The sequence below is a fragment of the Podarcis bocagei genome (assembly GCF_964188305.1).
Source record: "Podarcis bocagei genome assembly, chromosome: 13".
Classification (NCBI taxonomy): domain Eukaryota; kingdom Metazoa; phylum Chordata; class Lepidosauria; order Squamata; family Lacertidae; genus Podarcis; species Podarcis bocagei.
In genome coordinates this window covers 46,135,271-46,150,865 of record NC_138138.1, presented here as the reverse complement: position 1 = coordinate 46,150,865, position 15,595 = coordinate 46,135,271, and the positions used below count along the sequence as shown (strand labels likewise).

Below are 15,595 nucleotides of genomic sequence, written 5' to 3'. Positions count from 1 at the left end.
TCAGTTGCGGATATGCATGGAAGCGAAAGGAAAGTCCAATGCTGTAAAGAAAAATATTGCATAGGAACCTGGAATGTAAGAACCATGAACCTGGGTAAGTTGGATGTGGTCAAAAATGAGATGGCAAGAATAAATATTGACATCCTGGGCATCAGTGAGCTAAAATGGACGGGAATGGGCGAATTCAGTTCGGATGACTATCATATCTACTACTGTGGGCAAGAAACCCGTAAAAGAAATGGAGTGGCCCTCATAGTCAACAAAAGAGTGGCGAAAGCTGTACTGGGATGCAGTCTTCTATGAAGACTTACAAGACCTTATAGAAGTGACACCAAAGAAGGATGTTCTGCTCATTATAGGGGATTGGAATGCTAAAGTAGGGAATCAAGAGATAAAAGGAACAACTGGCAAGTTTGGCCTTGGAGATCAAAACGAAGCAGGGCAAAGGCTAATAGAGTTCTGTCAAGAGAACAAGCTGGTCATCACAAACACGCTTTTCCAACAACACAAGAGACAACTCTACACATGGACATCCCCAGATGGGCAACATCGAAATCAGATTGATTATATTCTCTGCAGCCAAAGATGGAGAAGCTCTATACAGTCAGCAAAAACAAGACCTGGAGCTGACCGTGGCTCAGATCATCAGCTTCTTATAGCAAAATTCAAGCTTAAACTGAAGAAAGTAGGAAAAACCACTGGACAGGTAAGATACAATCTAAACCAAATCCCTTATGAATACACAGTGGAAGTGAGGAACAGGTTTAAGGATTTAGATTTGCTGGACAGAGTGCCTGAAGAACTATGGGTGGAGGCTCGCAACATTATACAGGAAGCAGCAACTAAAACCATCCCAATGAAAAAGAAATGCAAGAAAGCAAAGTGGCTGTCCAACGAGGCCTTACAAATAGCGGGGGAGAGAAGGCAAGCAAAATGCGAGGGAGATAGTGAAAGATACAGGAAACTGAATGCAGATTTCCAAAGAATAGCAAGGCCAGTGGAAGTGATGGTATTCCAGCTGAACTGTTTAAAATTTTAAAAGATGATGCTGTTAAAGTGCTACACTCAATATGCCAGCAAGTTTGGAAAACTCAGCAGTGGCCAGAGGATTGGAGAAGATCAGTCTACATCCCAATCCCAAAGAAAGGCAGTGCCAAAGAATGCTCCAACTACCGCACAATTTCACTCATTTCACATGCTAGCAAGGTTATGCTTAAAAAAGGAAAGGAAAAAAGAAAGAGAGGGAGGGAATCAAATTGGCTCCAAGCCAAAGGCCAGGCGGAACAACTCTGTCTTACAGGCCCTGTGGAAAGAAATCAGATCCTGCAGGGTCCTGGGCTCATGAGGCAGAGTGTCCCACCAGGCCGGAGCCAGAGTTGAAAAGGCCCTGGCTCTGGTTGAAGCCAATCTTACTTCCTTAGGGCCCGGGACCACTAGGGTGTTGCTATTTATGGACCTTGAGGCTCTCCGTGGGGCATACTGGGAGAGGTGGTCCCGTAGGTACGAGGGTCCTAGGCCGTGAAGGGCTTTAAAGGTCAAAAGCAGCACCTTAAATCTGACCCTGTACTCTACCGGGAGCCAGTGCAGTTTGAAAAGCACTGGGTGAATATGCTCCCATGGCAGAGACCCCGTGAGGAGCCTTGCTGCAGCATTCTGCACCCGCTGGAGTTTCTGGGACAGCTTCAAGGGCAGCCCCGCGTAGAGCGAATTACAGTAGTCAAGCCTGGAAATGCCCATCACATGGATCACTGTGGCCAGGTCTGGGCGGGAAAGGTAAGGGACCAACTGCTTGATGCGGCGAAGATGGAAAAATGTCGCCTTGGCTGTTGCTGTAACTTGCGTCTCCATGGAAAGGGAGGCGTCCAGGATTACACCCAAACTCTTAACGGAAGGCAATGGCACTAATTGGGCCCCCGCAAAAGAAGGGAGATGGTCCCTCATCCCCATGCCATCCCGACCCAGCCATAGGACCTCTGTCTTCGAAGGATTTAGTTTCAATCGGCTCCCACGAAACCATCCAGCCACAGCTTCCAAGCATCTGGTCAGTGTATTCGGTGCCGAGTCGGTGTGGCCATCCATCAGCAGATAGAGCTGAGTGTCATCAGCATATTGGTGACAGCCCAGCCCAAAGCTCCAGATAATCTGGGCAAGGGGGTGCATAAAGATGTTAAAAAGCATCGGGGAGAGAATTGCGCCCTGCGGCACTCCACACACCAAGGAATGGGGCGATGACATTTCCCTCCCTAGTGCCACCCTCTGTTCCCGACCAGAGATAAAAGAGCACAGCCCGTTACGGGCCACGCCCTGTATCCCCGCGTCTGCGAGGCGGTGGTGCAGAAGATCATGATTGACCATGTCAAAGGCTGCTGACAAATCTAAAAGGATCAGCAGTCCTGAACCGCCTCGATCCAGTTGTCTACGGAGATCATCTGTTAGGGCAACCAGAGCCGTCTCGGTCCCAAAACCAGGACGGAAACCGGACGGAAATGGATCTAAAGCCGGTTTCCTCCAGAAACCTATTAAGCTGTTCAGCAACCACTCTCTCAATTACCTTACCCAGATATGGAAGATTTGAAACTGGGCAGTAATTGGATAGGTCTAAGGGATCTAATGAAGTTTTCTTTAAGAATGGACACACTACTGCTTCCTTCAGTTCCCCTGGGAATGTCCCCGTGTCAAGGGACAAACTGATAATTTCAACCAGGGGGGTCCGCGGAACATCTGGACACTCCCTAATCAGCCAAGATGGGCACGGATCAAGGAGGCAGGTGGTGGGCCTACCAACTTGGAGGAATCTATCCACATCAGCAGGGAGTATCCGATCGAAATGGTCCAACATTGGACCTGAAGTCAGTCGAGGGGCCTCCAGTTCAGTCACTGTATCAAAATTGGCAGGGAGGTCACGGCGGAGCAACAGGACTTTCTCCGCAAAAAAGCTTGCGAATGCCTCACAGCTGTGGTCCCTATGATGGCAACCCAACACTAGAGTCTCAAGCGGTAACAGAAAAACTCATGAAGATTGCAATGTTCATTCACAAAGATACAGTTAGCGTAGCATTCTATCTAATGCCACTAAATAGAGAGCTGCCTTGGGGAAGTCACAAACAAGCATGTAGGACGACACTCTCTAATAACCATTGCTGTTTCTTAGTTTGACATGTTTTCTTTGCACATTGCTCTTTTTGTACCAATTATTATTGGCAGCATTATTAGTAGTGGCAGCAATAGCTGGGCAACACTAATCAAAGCTAGACAAGCCACTCCTGTGTGCAGTGATTTCCTTACCTGAGTGAAGGCTCTGTGCCATTGAATTCCGTTCCCATTAATGGTGAGTTCTTTTCCAGGAGGGGCCTGAGGATCCAGCCTTCCGACTTTGACTCTGACATAGGAATAATTTGGGAAAGTGACCAGGTTTGTAATATCAAATCCAGCTGCTAATTCTCCATGTTCATTGAATGTAATTTCATCCCCAGCACTGTTGTTGAATGAGAGCCTCTGCAGGAATGAGTGTAGCTGGGTGGAAAGAGAATCAAAAGTTCTATGTAGTCTTGTAATAGCCTTACTAAGACAATTCAATAGTTTTCATGGAAAAAATTAAGTTCTTTTCCTCCAGGAGTTCACCACTTCAGTTCCCAATGGAGGGGACCCAAATTTCAGCAGGGAAATCATGAATAAGTGTAAACTCAATAGTCAGGAGATACATTTCAGAGCAGCCTTTGTTAAGATTCAATATATAAAAGGAATTTGAGATGATGGGCACCAAAAGGGCCAGGAGCTCTTTTTGAGCAGTCTTGTGTGAGTATATGTTCCTGGGTAGTAGGGATTATGTGAAGGGGCTCCCACAGCAACCAATGGCAAACTAGCTACAACCTTTGCCACACCTCAAGATGTACTGGACTCTTCCACGAGCCATCACATATCCAACACAAGTGGAGGGCATCAGCTCTTGGCTACAGCATGTTACACCAATGTGCTCTACACAGACATAAGAATTGAGAGGGGCTTTATTGAAGATATACAAAAAGTCCCTAGAATTCATGTTCTGCTATAAGAAAGGCCGCCTGCCACTGAAAAATAATCTTTACTTTGCTGGAAGTCAGGCAGGGGAAGTTCAAGCAAATATTTTCAAGAATCATAGGGTCATATAATTATAGAGTTGGAAGGGATCACAATAAAACTAGTTAATGTTCATTTTCTTGTATTAACATTTATTATTTTATTTATTATAAAGAAACCACAACCCATATTTTACATCAGTGGAGTGCACAACAATGAGCAGGTTATAAAGTAAAGACTTTGTAACAGGAAACACTACCTGCCAAGGCTCTACATTCAGAGGAAAGAGTCTGTTTCCGTCCATTGTCCTTTTGCAGATGGCTTCAGATGAGCACCTAATATGTAAGGCATGGGCCAAAGCATAGACAGCATTATAGATACTGTAGCTGTGGCCAGTCATGCTCATTTCAAAAACTGGTGCAGGGAGGGTCTCCAGCATCTCCTCTCCGGTACATGTACCCATAAGGAGTGCTAATGCAGAGGAGTTTGAAACTGAACAAAGAAATGCTTGTTCCCAGAAATCCTTGATGAAAGCATCTGCATCTTGTCCAGATGGCTTTACATCCTGCAGAAAGTCTGAGAAGTCTTGAATCTCCTTGGAGTGAATTGTAATGGAGATAGCACCTTGGAGCATTTGTATATTAGGGTCAATCAGTTTTCCTACAATATTTGATATGAAATCTATTTGGGCTGCTGTAATCCATACTTTCCCTTCAAGTTCGTTCCTCACAGATTGAGGAAGCATTAGCTGAACCATATTCCATGCAATAAAAACAGACGTAAGCCATATAATAGATGTACTTTCTCCATATATAACAATCGCATTTGCTTTGCTTTTCATGAAAGTTTGTAAGAAAAGCTTTGATTGATCCATTATATCAAATATTTGACCGCTGAATTGCACATAGTATTCCGTTCTTTCTGTGAATGCTGAGCAGATTTCATTCTTCAAGAGCATTGGTTCAATGGTCTTCAAGAATTGTTCTCCAGCTTCATTAGCTGGAGTGATGAGCCCAACCCATTTCCATCTAAAATGCAGAAGTAACTGGATAATTCCCTTGTACTGAAGATCTTCATTGGGGACCATGCGATAAAAGGAAGCGAATTTGATGTGATCATTTATGGCTGGTTCAAATGAACCATATGAAATCTGAAAAAGAAAAAAGCCAAACTTTTCCATGTGGAAACAAGAATTCACAACACACTCATTTATCTAATAGAAATCCTATGCATTCCATATTTTCTAATCTTAGAGAAAGGGCCACCCTCCTATTTACCTAGAAAAACACACAAAACACACAATCTTGCTCATTTATTTATGTAGATATTGATTCCTATTATTGTGGAGTCATCACTGTCGCATACATGTACACATGGATTGTGTCAAAGAGAGGAGAGCATTTATCCCTGCTTGTTTCTACATACTGCTTGGATAAATCAACAAAACTTGATTGTGGAAATGGAGGGAGACAAAGCATGGATCATGTTCTTTTGGTCTATAACCTTTACAGCAGTTTTAGAGAGACTTTGACGGTTTATGTACTAAGAACTCTCATGCGAGTTCTCCTATAGGTTTCTTGAATATAATATGTTTTATTCTTCTGTGATCAACCATAAACCATTACTGTATATATAATGAAAATAAAATACCAGCAAAAATTAAGGCAACTAAAATGAAGTTCAGTAATGTAGCAGAACAACACAAAATTGGTACCACTATTTCTCTTTCCCCAAATGCTAGAAAAATAACAAGAAAAGTGCTTTTCATTAGCCTCTGAAAGAGGACAGTGCTGAATAACATCATACTTCCACAAGCTGGGAATTTCATGATTCCTAGGGAGAGGGCCATTCTTGTCTTGAGTTATTTATGCCTGTGCATGCGATTATCAACAGCATGAATTGTGATTGGTACTTTTCAGACAGCTAGGACAATGCTTGCAGAATTGAAATAATGTGAGCCCAATCCTCTACTAAATATATTAAACACACATCTTTGGGAAAATGGCTCTCTCATAAAAGTTGGTTTATGCACATACTAACATGCTCCAATATATTGCAACCATTTTCCTTTTTCACTTGATACTTATGAATCAACAGCTTCCTAGTGGAAGGAGTGTAGATTGAACTACAGTATGAAATATCTATTTTATGTACCTGTGGAATCTTGTAAAGACCTAAGACATCTGCCATGGATGAGGAGGTGTGAGAGGTAAGTCCCCCAATGACTCCTACTATTTTTTTCTGAATTCCACATATGTAGTTGGGGACAAAGTGATGTGATTTAGAGAGCAGATCCAGAGTGTTTTGGTAGGTCATCCTTGAATTAGAATAGCTATCATAGATGTGGAATCCAAGCGTGGCATTGGGCAAGATCTTGGGATTCCCATTGATCTCATCAACAGCAAATACCAAGGCAAGGATGTGTTGGTAGAACTTTCTTGTCACCCTACAAATAAAGTGTGTTACTATTTTATGGGGAATAAAGCAGTGCACAACATCGAGATGTGAGAGATTCAACTGCCCCTGTTAAATATTCTTGTAAATATCAAATTGTTTTGTCCTTTTAGAGTTAATGTTTGGATATTTCCTCCATCCAAGTCAGATTTTTTTATTTGTCTGAACACATAGGTTGAGAAGCGATCTTCACTTATGAAGCTTCAGGTTTTTTAACCATGTTGCTCCTTTTCACTAGAAACAAGAACTGTGCCACATGGCTATGCTACAGTTATTGAAATCAGTTCGATATCCCTTTGTCAGTACATAGCTGTCCCTAGCAATAGAAATGGTATGATATTAAATAAAGGAATTGGCAGCTGCCATTTTGAATAGGAAGAATGCCCAGTGATGAGCTAGCAGTGATGATGGTAAAAGGGCTCTCCTCCCATTATTACTAAGCGTATTTAAAACGTATCCCGGATTGTTTGCAATGTACTTTAGACATGAGTTCCATTTTGTACCATCCTTCACTAAAGCAGCTCAAGCTGGGCTTCATAGCTCTCCTCTCTCCCCTTGCATACTCACAAAAGTGCCTAAGCTGCAGGTGACCCAGAAAATGGAGATTTGAACCCAGAAGGTTGCCATGATGTATTACTGTGGGCAGGAGAATCAATGGCTAGAGAGCAAGTGGTGGTGATCTGAAACTGCATCAGCTCAAACACAGTTGAAGTTTCATATCTTCATCTTTACCAGCACTGCATCCACAACCAGCTATTTGGAAGAACTTTTCAGTGTTGAATATTCTTTTGTGATCTGGCCAAGAGAGCATATCTATTATAACGCTAGCAGCCTGCTGCTACGTCTTTGGAAGCACTTTAGAGATGGAATCAGTCTCAGACAGAATTGCATAATACTATGGAGCCTGTCAAATGGTATGCAGTGCACTCTCTCTTCTATTTTTGCTGGATCAGTTTTGATTATTGTGGCCAGAGGATGTAGTGAATGCATTTGAAGAAATGAAGTTGTCAAACTGACCCCTTGACCCTTGCCTGTCTTGGCTTTTTAAATGGAGCTTTATAGGATTGACTGGCAGTGGCAGACTTGGGTACTATGACGGCCTTAGCGAGGATGAAAATTTACACCCACGTAGACCTAGAGTCCTAGAGTCCTTCCACCTAGTTCTCAAAGCTGAATAATTGCTAACTAGGCTTTGTGAAGGAGGCAGGAGGACTACAGGACATTGTCAGATGCTCATGGCCCTCTCCTCAAGCCCAGTGCCTGGCTTACCCAGCTTTGAGGCAGTGCTCCCATGGCTCTGTCTCTGATGTGTATACACTGCTCGCACAACCCTAATTCTGCCTCTTTGACTGGGGAAATTCAGTGAGTTTTCTATGCTTCACTGGATAATAGAGAGATGCTGTCCAACTTGAATCAGGTTAAGGTGTGTCTCCTCTTTACTCTGAACCAAGAATAAAATATTTGTATAATTTTTACGGCTGTTTTATTTTTAAATAAATTAAAAATATTTTTTCATAGCACTTTTTCCAAAGCAAAAGTACTTTCTAGACAGATCTAAATGTATAAAGCATAAAGGAAATAATCTTAAGGTCCATTTACTTACACTAGACTGCCAACAAAGTCGTGAGATGGGTGTTGATGGAAGGAAATGCTGGGGAATACGTAATGGATATAAGACACTATCCCACCAATGATAAGGTCACCTGCTTCATACCACTCATGTGGAATATGCACAGGGTTATTTCTGCTGCAAACAACAGTGTGGACTTGGGGCACCATATTGGGAAGCAGCAGGAGAAGCAGCAGCAACAACATCCTGATAACAAATATCCTTCTACACATGGACTCTCTACAATATTGTTACTATCATCAGCCTGACTTGAACAGGATGGATTTGGTGACATCTGACTTTGGCAATTCTGTCCTTAAAGGGGCAGGTAGCCACTTTCTTGTTAACTTTATCACTGTTACTAAAAAAAGTAATTGAATGTGAATTAATCTAGAGTGATTTGAAACCTGACCTATACAATGAAAGAGGGAAACTGACTGAAATAGCAGAGCCTGGCCTCCTCTCTCCTCCCTTACCATAGCTGTCAGTGGAACGCTAAGGAGCTTTTCATCATTTCTGATTTAGTTTTTGAATCCTTATTTTTCATTATGCCTTCTGGTGCTTTGCCAGGTGAATTGATTATAGTAATTTTAATAATTACAGGTCAGATAACCTTTTTTTGTTTTTGATTCTATAGTGCATCAGAAATGATTTCCGAAGTAAACATACCTGTCACATCACACAATAATAGATTAGGAAGAGATTTCTAAGGTCATCAAGTATTATCCGCTTTCTAATGCAGGAAATCCATAACTACAAACAAAAACAAAAAGACCCCACCTGTAGGCAGGCATCCATCTTTTTCCTAAAATTTCCTCTATCAAAATGTATTTAGAGGGGAGCCAATGGCATTCTTTCTCCATTTGTCTAATTTCCTCCTGCTATTGGTCCTCAGACTCACTGTCATATGTAACATCGATTACACTTACTGAAACTTGGGAACAATGATGGAAAGGTTCCAAACCATATCAGGATATAGAGACCATGGAGAACACAGCCGAACTGCTTTTGAAAGAACACATATATACAATTTGAAGCAGAGTGGCATGTTAAGGAACAACTGTGCCATCCGTCTTTCTGAAGATTAGGTGGTGTATCACTGCCAGGCAGTAATAGGCAGTATTTTTCCCTCCAGATGTTTCTGGATTACAGCTTTCATCATCCATGATAATAATAGCCCATTGGAAGCTGATGTGAGCTGTAGTCCATCAACATCTGGAGGGCCACAGATTGGGTACACTTGGTGTAAGGAAGGTTTGGGCTGTTGAAAAAATGCCTCATGCTGAACTGTCAGGGCTTTGTTTGGATTTGGATTTGATATCCTGCTTTATCACTACCCGAAAGAGTCTTAAAGCAGCTAACATTCTCCTTTCCCTTCCTCCCCCGCAACAAACACTCTGTGAGGTGAGTGGGGCTGAGAGACTTCAAAGAAGTGTGACTAGCCCAAGGTCACCCAGCAGCTGCATGTGGAGGAGTGGAGATGAGAACCTGGTTCTCCAAATTAAGAGCCTACCGCTCTTAACCACTACACCACACTGGTTCTCTTTCTCAAGAATTTGAGCCCTCTGAGACTGATGCAGTGTCCATGTGAAGGTGAGTCACTTTCTGACTCCCTTTCCAGCCCCATGTCAAGGCAAGTATAAGATTACAGGTCTGGAAACAACAGCAAATACCAACAGTAGAAGAATGGCAACAGAAGGTGATGGAATATGCAGAAATAGCCAAATTAACAGGAAAAAATAGACAACAGGGGAGGAAACATTTCAAAAAGAATGGGAAAATTTATGTCGTATATAGGAAAGATAAGATGAAATAGTGAAACCAGTAGAACTGGAAATAAACCTTATAACTGGAAAGATTAGGAAAAGTGATGGATAATGAAAATAACAAGAAGCAAAATGAATAAGGAGATTAATATAACTAAGAGTACTTGTAAATAAATAAATACAGACAGACAATAAGAATTGTCTAAAGAGTAGGATTTATTAGGTTTCAGACTACACACAATTTCCCTGGGCTAGTACCTGCCTCCACCTCTTGCCTGATATTCTTCCCCCCAAAGCCACAACCCAAACTGCCCTAATTCTTCCATAATTTGGGTGGAGACTTGGTTGAGTCTATCGCATGGCCCTGATAGATTGAGCAATGCTATTGCATAACATAAGGCAGTTTACAATGTTCCCTTTCCCCTTTCCTCTATCTGCAGTTTCCAACACACACCAACATCTGCTCAGGAGTTTCAGAACCTATTGGGAAAGGGGATGCTGGAAAAGTAGAGTAAGGGATTCAAATTGTTGGATTTGATCCATAGTTTCATTCACACACATAGTTCCAATTCATTTCCAGCTGATATGTAACTGTGCTGGATGCCAAGAACATAAATGATATGGCAAGCTCTTCTGTAATTTTGACCCCCACATCTGACACTGGCCAGAAAGTTTCTAGAGCCTAACTCCCAACTTAAACTACAATCTCTTCTGCCATTTATACATTGCTCCATATCAGCTGTTCTCTGTTATTCAGTTCAGGCCTTATCACAATAATGTAGCGTTTAGGGAAAAAGAGGCATGCCAACAAGTCAGTACTGGAAACCAAGACGGAGGAAATCTCCACAGCCACCATGTATCTTCCTCTGGTGCTCAGAGGTGGTACGGATATCATCCATAGTTTTTTCATACACATAACCCCTGTTCATTTATACCTGATATGCAACTATGCTGCATATCAAGAAAGCCACTTCTGAGCTAGGGAGGAGGTGGGGTTGCGGGCTTCACGGCTGGCTCGGGGGCATGGCCGAGGCTCTTCCTATTTCCCGCGGCACAGCTGACACATAATCCCAGTTCATTTATACCTCATATGCAACTATGCTGCATATCAAGAACATAAATGATAAGACAATCTCTTCTGTTGTTTTGATCATTTCAGGTAACTTCCTTTCTTGAAAAACCACAGTGAAATGACCCGGCTAATAAGTCTACAGAATCTAAATACAGAAATGACAGACTATTCTGTTATTTACATCTTTCTCCGTATCAGCTGCTCTCTGTTATTCAGCTCAGGCCTCACCACAATAATGTAGCATTTAGGGGAAAAGATGCAACCCAGCAGCCCAGCACTGGAAGCCAAGATGGAGAAGATCTCCACAGCCACCATGTATTTTCCTCTGGTGCTCAAATATGTGGGAATAAAGGAGAACCAAACACTGCAGAAGACCAGCATGCTGAAGGTGATGAACTTGGCTTCATTGAAGCTGTCTGGCAACTTCCGGGCTAAGAAGGCCACAGTGAAGCTGATAATGGCCAGGAAGCCCATGTAGCCCAAAACACCATAGAACATGAGAACTGACCCCTCGTTACATAAGAATATAATTTCTTCAGTCATTGAGTGCATGTCCACATCTGGGAATGGGGGAGAGGTTGCCAACCAGGAGGCACAGATTCCTACTTGAATCACAGAGCAGGAAAGGACAATGGAGTAAGCCAGTTTTTTGCCTACCCACTTCCTGATTGTGGAATCTGGCTTGGTAGCCATGAATGCCAAAACCACTGAAATAGTCTTGGCCAAGATGCTGGAGAGGGCCACAGAGAAGACGATGCCAAAACTTGTTTGTCGGAGAAGGCAGGTTGCCTGCTTAGGTGTTCCAATGAACATCAAGGAGCAGAGAAAACACAAGAGGAGGGAGATGAGGAGAATGTAAGTGAGGCTTCTGTTATTGGCTTTGACGATGGCAGTGTCCCGGTACTTAATGAAAATGCCAAGTACCATAGCTGTGATCAAAGAGAATAAAAGTGCAGAGAAAGTTGAAACCATGGCCAAAGTTTCACCAAAGCCTAGGACATTTGGTTTCTTGGGAATGCACTCATTCTGCTCTTCATTTGGATATTGATCCAAAGGACATCTGGCACAGGTTTCCAACCCTGAAAAAAGGTTGCATGACAATTGGAAACAATCTGGAATATGCTTAAGAGTGTTTTTTTTCAAAAACTCAGGAGACCCTTACCATTGTGTTTCCCCTAGATGCTTTGAGAATAAAGTTTTGCATGAAATCTTACATTTCATATATGGTGAAACTATTATTTTGGTGGTCCTCCTCCATTTTCTTATAACCACAGATACTTCATGATGAAATCAGAGAAATATTATAGCTGAAATCTTGGAAGCAAGAGGGGTGATTTTTATAGGATTTTAACACTGTCCCCAAAGAGCCTTGGTCTCAGAGAAAAAACCGCCACTTCTATTCAATCCTCCCTTCCCCAAAACTTTAGTGTTGTGTTCCAGGACAAAATGTATGTACAGTGGTACCTCGGGTTAAGAACTTATTTCATTCTGGAGGTCTGTTCTTAACCTGAAACTGTTCTTAACCTGAGGCACCACTTTAGCTAATGGGGCCTCCCACTGCCTCCATGCGGCCACCACGCGATTTCTGTTCTCATCCTGAAGCAAAGTTCTTAACCTGAGGAACTATTTTTGGGTTATCAGGGTCTGTAACCTGAAGCGTCTGTAACACAAGGTACCACTGTATGAAATTTGTGTTTTGTTGCATCAAAACGGACTTGAGGTGAAGCTACACTAGTGGTTTATAAAGTTTAAATGCATTATTATAATGTGACACCTCAGCAGTGAGCCACCAGCAATGGGAAACTGCATTAAACATTATGGAACATCATATTTAATAATGTTTAAAAGATCAATGTAGATACACTGATGGACAATCGTTATGTTACAGATAACGCCACATTCTGATGGTTTACTCCCTAGAAGGTTAAGATAATTTCTCCATAGTGGCAGTTTTTATTGAGACTGAAGGGAAATCAATATACTATTTTTAATAAACAATATAAATTGAGGCCATACAGAGCAAACCCCATTGCCAATTTGTTCAGAATTTACTAAAATAACTTGTATATGCTAATATGGCATCTCTCACCCTTCTCATTTGAAAACATCCCATGAGGACATGGATCACAATCATAACAACAGAACTTCTTGCCCTCCTTCATTTTCTTCTCATAACCAGGACGGCAGTTGGCATTACATAATGAAACAGGTGGCACCTATCCAAAGATATAGGAAGAGGTTAATATTAAGAAAATGTTTAAGGGATTCATCTAACATCAGAAGATCTATCATTCAATAGGAGGGCCAGAAATGTTAAATGTAGGATCCATACTTTCAATATATGAAAAAGAATCTCTTCATCCTTCATATAAAGGAAATGGGAATGGGATTTAGCAAATATGGGGTTAACAATCCTGAAAGCAAAATGGACGTGGGCATTAAGACATTCCAAAAATGTTTATTAGTGTGAACCTGAAAGATATATTGCCTGCCTGCTCGCCTTCTATCTCTTGCAACTCCATCCACCAGCCTCTCTTTTCTTCCCTCCAAGCTAAGCTTTGCACTCTACAACACTTACAACAGTGCCAGCAGCTAACTAGTGATGTGGAACTGCACCGCTGCTCTGATGGCCAACGCAAGTGGAGTCATGGGCCAGGAGTCGGCTTCACCTACTGAGCAGCAGCCTGAAGGAGTGGAAAGCGAAGTGACTCCACCTGCTGCTGATCAGCCTTTTTGCTCCTGAAGAGAACCTGCTGGCTCCAGCTTTCTTAAGCAGGGTTTCCAGCCTCAGTCAGTTGCTGGAAACAACTTTTGTCATTCCTGACCAGACCTTGCTGCTCATGGTCTTCTCGTGACCTTGGTTCTCGTGACCTTGTCCCCTTGACTTTCTTGATCCCCAGATTGTCTGACTATGTGAACTGTAATACTCCTGAGGTTAGGACTGGACTGAACCGTGTACAGTAATACCTCCCTGAACATCCACCCCATTGAGCGTCCATTCCGCTGAACGTCTGCAGCAAATCCAGAAGTACGGGAACGGGTTACTTCTGGGTTTGCCGCTTGAGAATGTGTGTGTGTGCAGAACAGCCCTTTGCCATGCATCCCTATCACTGAGCATCTGGGACTCTGCCTCCAGTCCAGTACCCCCCTGAGATGTGGCTGGTTGGCTGGCTGCTCCCTCCTCTGAGGGAGCACAGGACCATGACAAGCAGCTGAATTCCCTAGGCATGCCTTGCCCTGCAGCCCATGGAATACTTGGATGGACAGCCGGATTTCAAGCCACTCTGAGCAAGGCATGATTTGGGGGGCTCCTCCTGGGTCTGTGGCAGGGGCTTACCTGACAAACACCTCCCTACACTCCTGCTTCTGTCATTCCAATTCAATACTAGGGTCTCAAGTGGCATCAGAAAAACTCATGAAGATTACAATGTTCATTCACAAAGATACAGTTAGCTTAGCATTCTATCTAATGCCACTACATAGAGAGCTGCCTTGAACAAACAAACATATTGGACAACATTCTTTGCTAGCCATTGGTCCTTCTTAGTTTGGCATGTCGTCCTTGCATGTTGCTCTTTTCAAAGGAATGGTTCATTTCATATTTACTAATACAGTGGTACCTCAGTTCTTGAACTTAATCTGTTCCAGAAGTCCGTTCGACTCCCGAAGCTGTTAAAAAAACCCAAGGCGTGACTTCTGATTGGGTGCAGGAGCTTCCTGTACTCAAGTGGAAGCCACATCAGACGTTCAACTTCCTGAAAACATTTGCAAACCAGAACTCTTACTTCAAGGTTTGTGGAATTTGGGCGTCGATTTGTTCAGGAGCCAAGCCATTCGACAACCAAGGTACCACTGTAGAATTATTAGTAGCAGTGTTATTAGTAGTGGGCAGCACTTCCCTTTTCTCCTCAAGTGGCAAAACTAGACATGCCACCCCATATGCATTGATTCCCTTACCTGAGTGAAGACTCTGTGCCATTGAATTCCGTTCCCGTTAATGGTGAGTTCTTTTCCAGGAGGGGCCTGAGGATCCAGCTTTCCGACTTTGACCCTGACATAGGAATTATTTGGGAAAGTGGCCAGGTTTGTAATATCAAATCCAGCTGCTAATTCTCCATGTTCATTGAATGTGATTTCATCCCCAGCACTGTTGTTGAATGAGAGCCTCTGCAGGAATGAGTGTAGCTGGGTGGAAAGAGAATCAAAAGGTCTATGTAGTCTTGTAATAGCCTTACTAAGACAATTCAATAGTTTTCATGGAAAAAAGTAAGTTCTTTTCCTCCAGGGGTCCCCCCACTTCAGTTTCCAATGGAGAGGACCCAGATTTCAACAGCAGATCAAATAGAGAAGGAAATCATAAATCAGTGTAAACTCAACAGTCATGAGATATAATAAATAGCAAGATGAAAGATTATTATTTTTTTTATTAAAAGATGATCCAAAAAGAGCTTCCTGAAGAGAATCAAGTCTTTTTGTCTTAAGGCAGTCTTTAAAAGAATCTCTTTTCCCAATTTTTAAAAAATAATTCCAGTAGCACCTTAAAGACCAACTAAATATAAGCTTTCTATGTATGAGGTTTTGTGTGCATACACACATCTTCAGATACTCTGAAGCTGAGGTCACTACAACCTTATAACT

The 15,595-nt window shown here is 42.5% G+C and overlaps 1 protein-coding gene and 1 long non-coding RNA gene across 2 annotated transcripts; both read right to left on the bottom strand.

Moving 5' to 3' along the window:
* Positions 1-4,450: 4,450 nt before the first annotated feature.
* Positions 4,451-15,298, bottom strand: LOC308572326. The gene is made up of 3 exons (XR_014001721.1): positions 14,915-15,298; positions 13,047-13,173; positions 4,451-5,206 (listed from the first exon to the last, which is right to left on the bottom strand). It is a non-coding gene; the product is annotated as an uncharacterized lncRNA (long non-coding RNA).
* LOC308570751 (vomeronasal type-2 receptor 26-like) lies at positions 11,135-11,929 on the bottom strand (the record flags this gene model as incomplete). The annotated part of the gene is made up of 1 exon (XM_081165667.1): positions 11,135-11,929. One exon carries the CDS (start codon positions 11,927-11,929, stop codon positions 11,135-11,137), a length of 795 nt encoding a protein of 264 aa, XP_081021793.1.
* Positions 15,299-15,595: the final 297 nt, after the last annotated feature.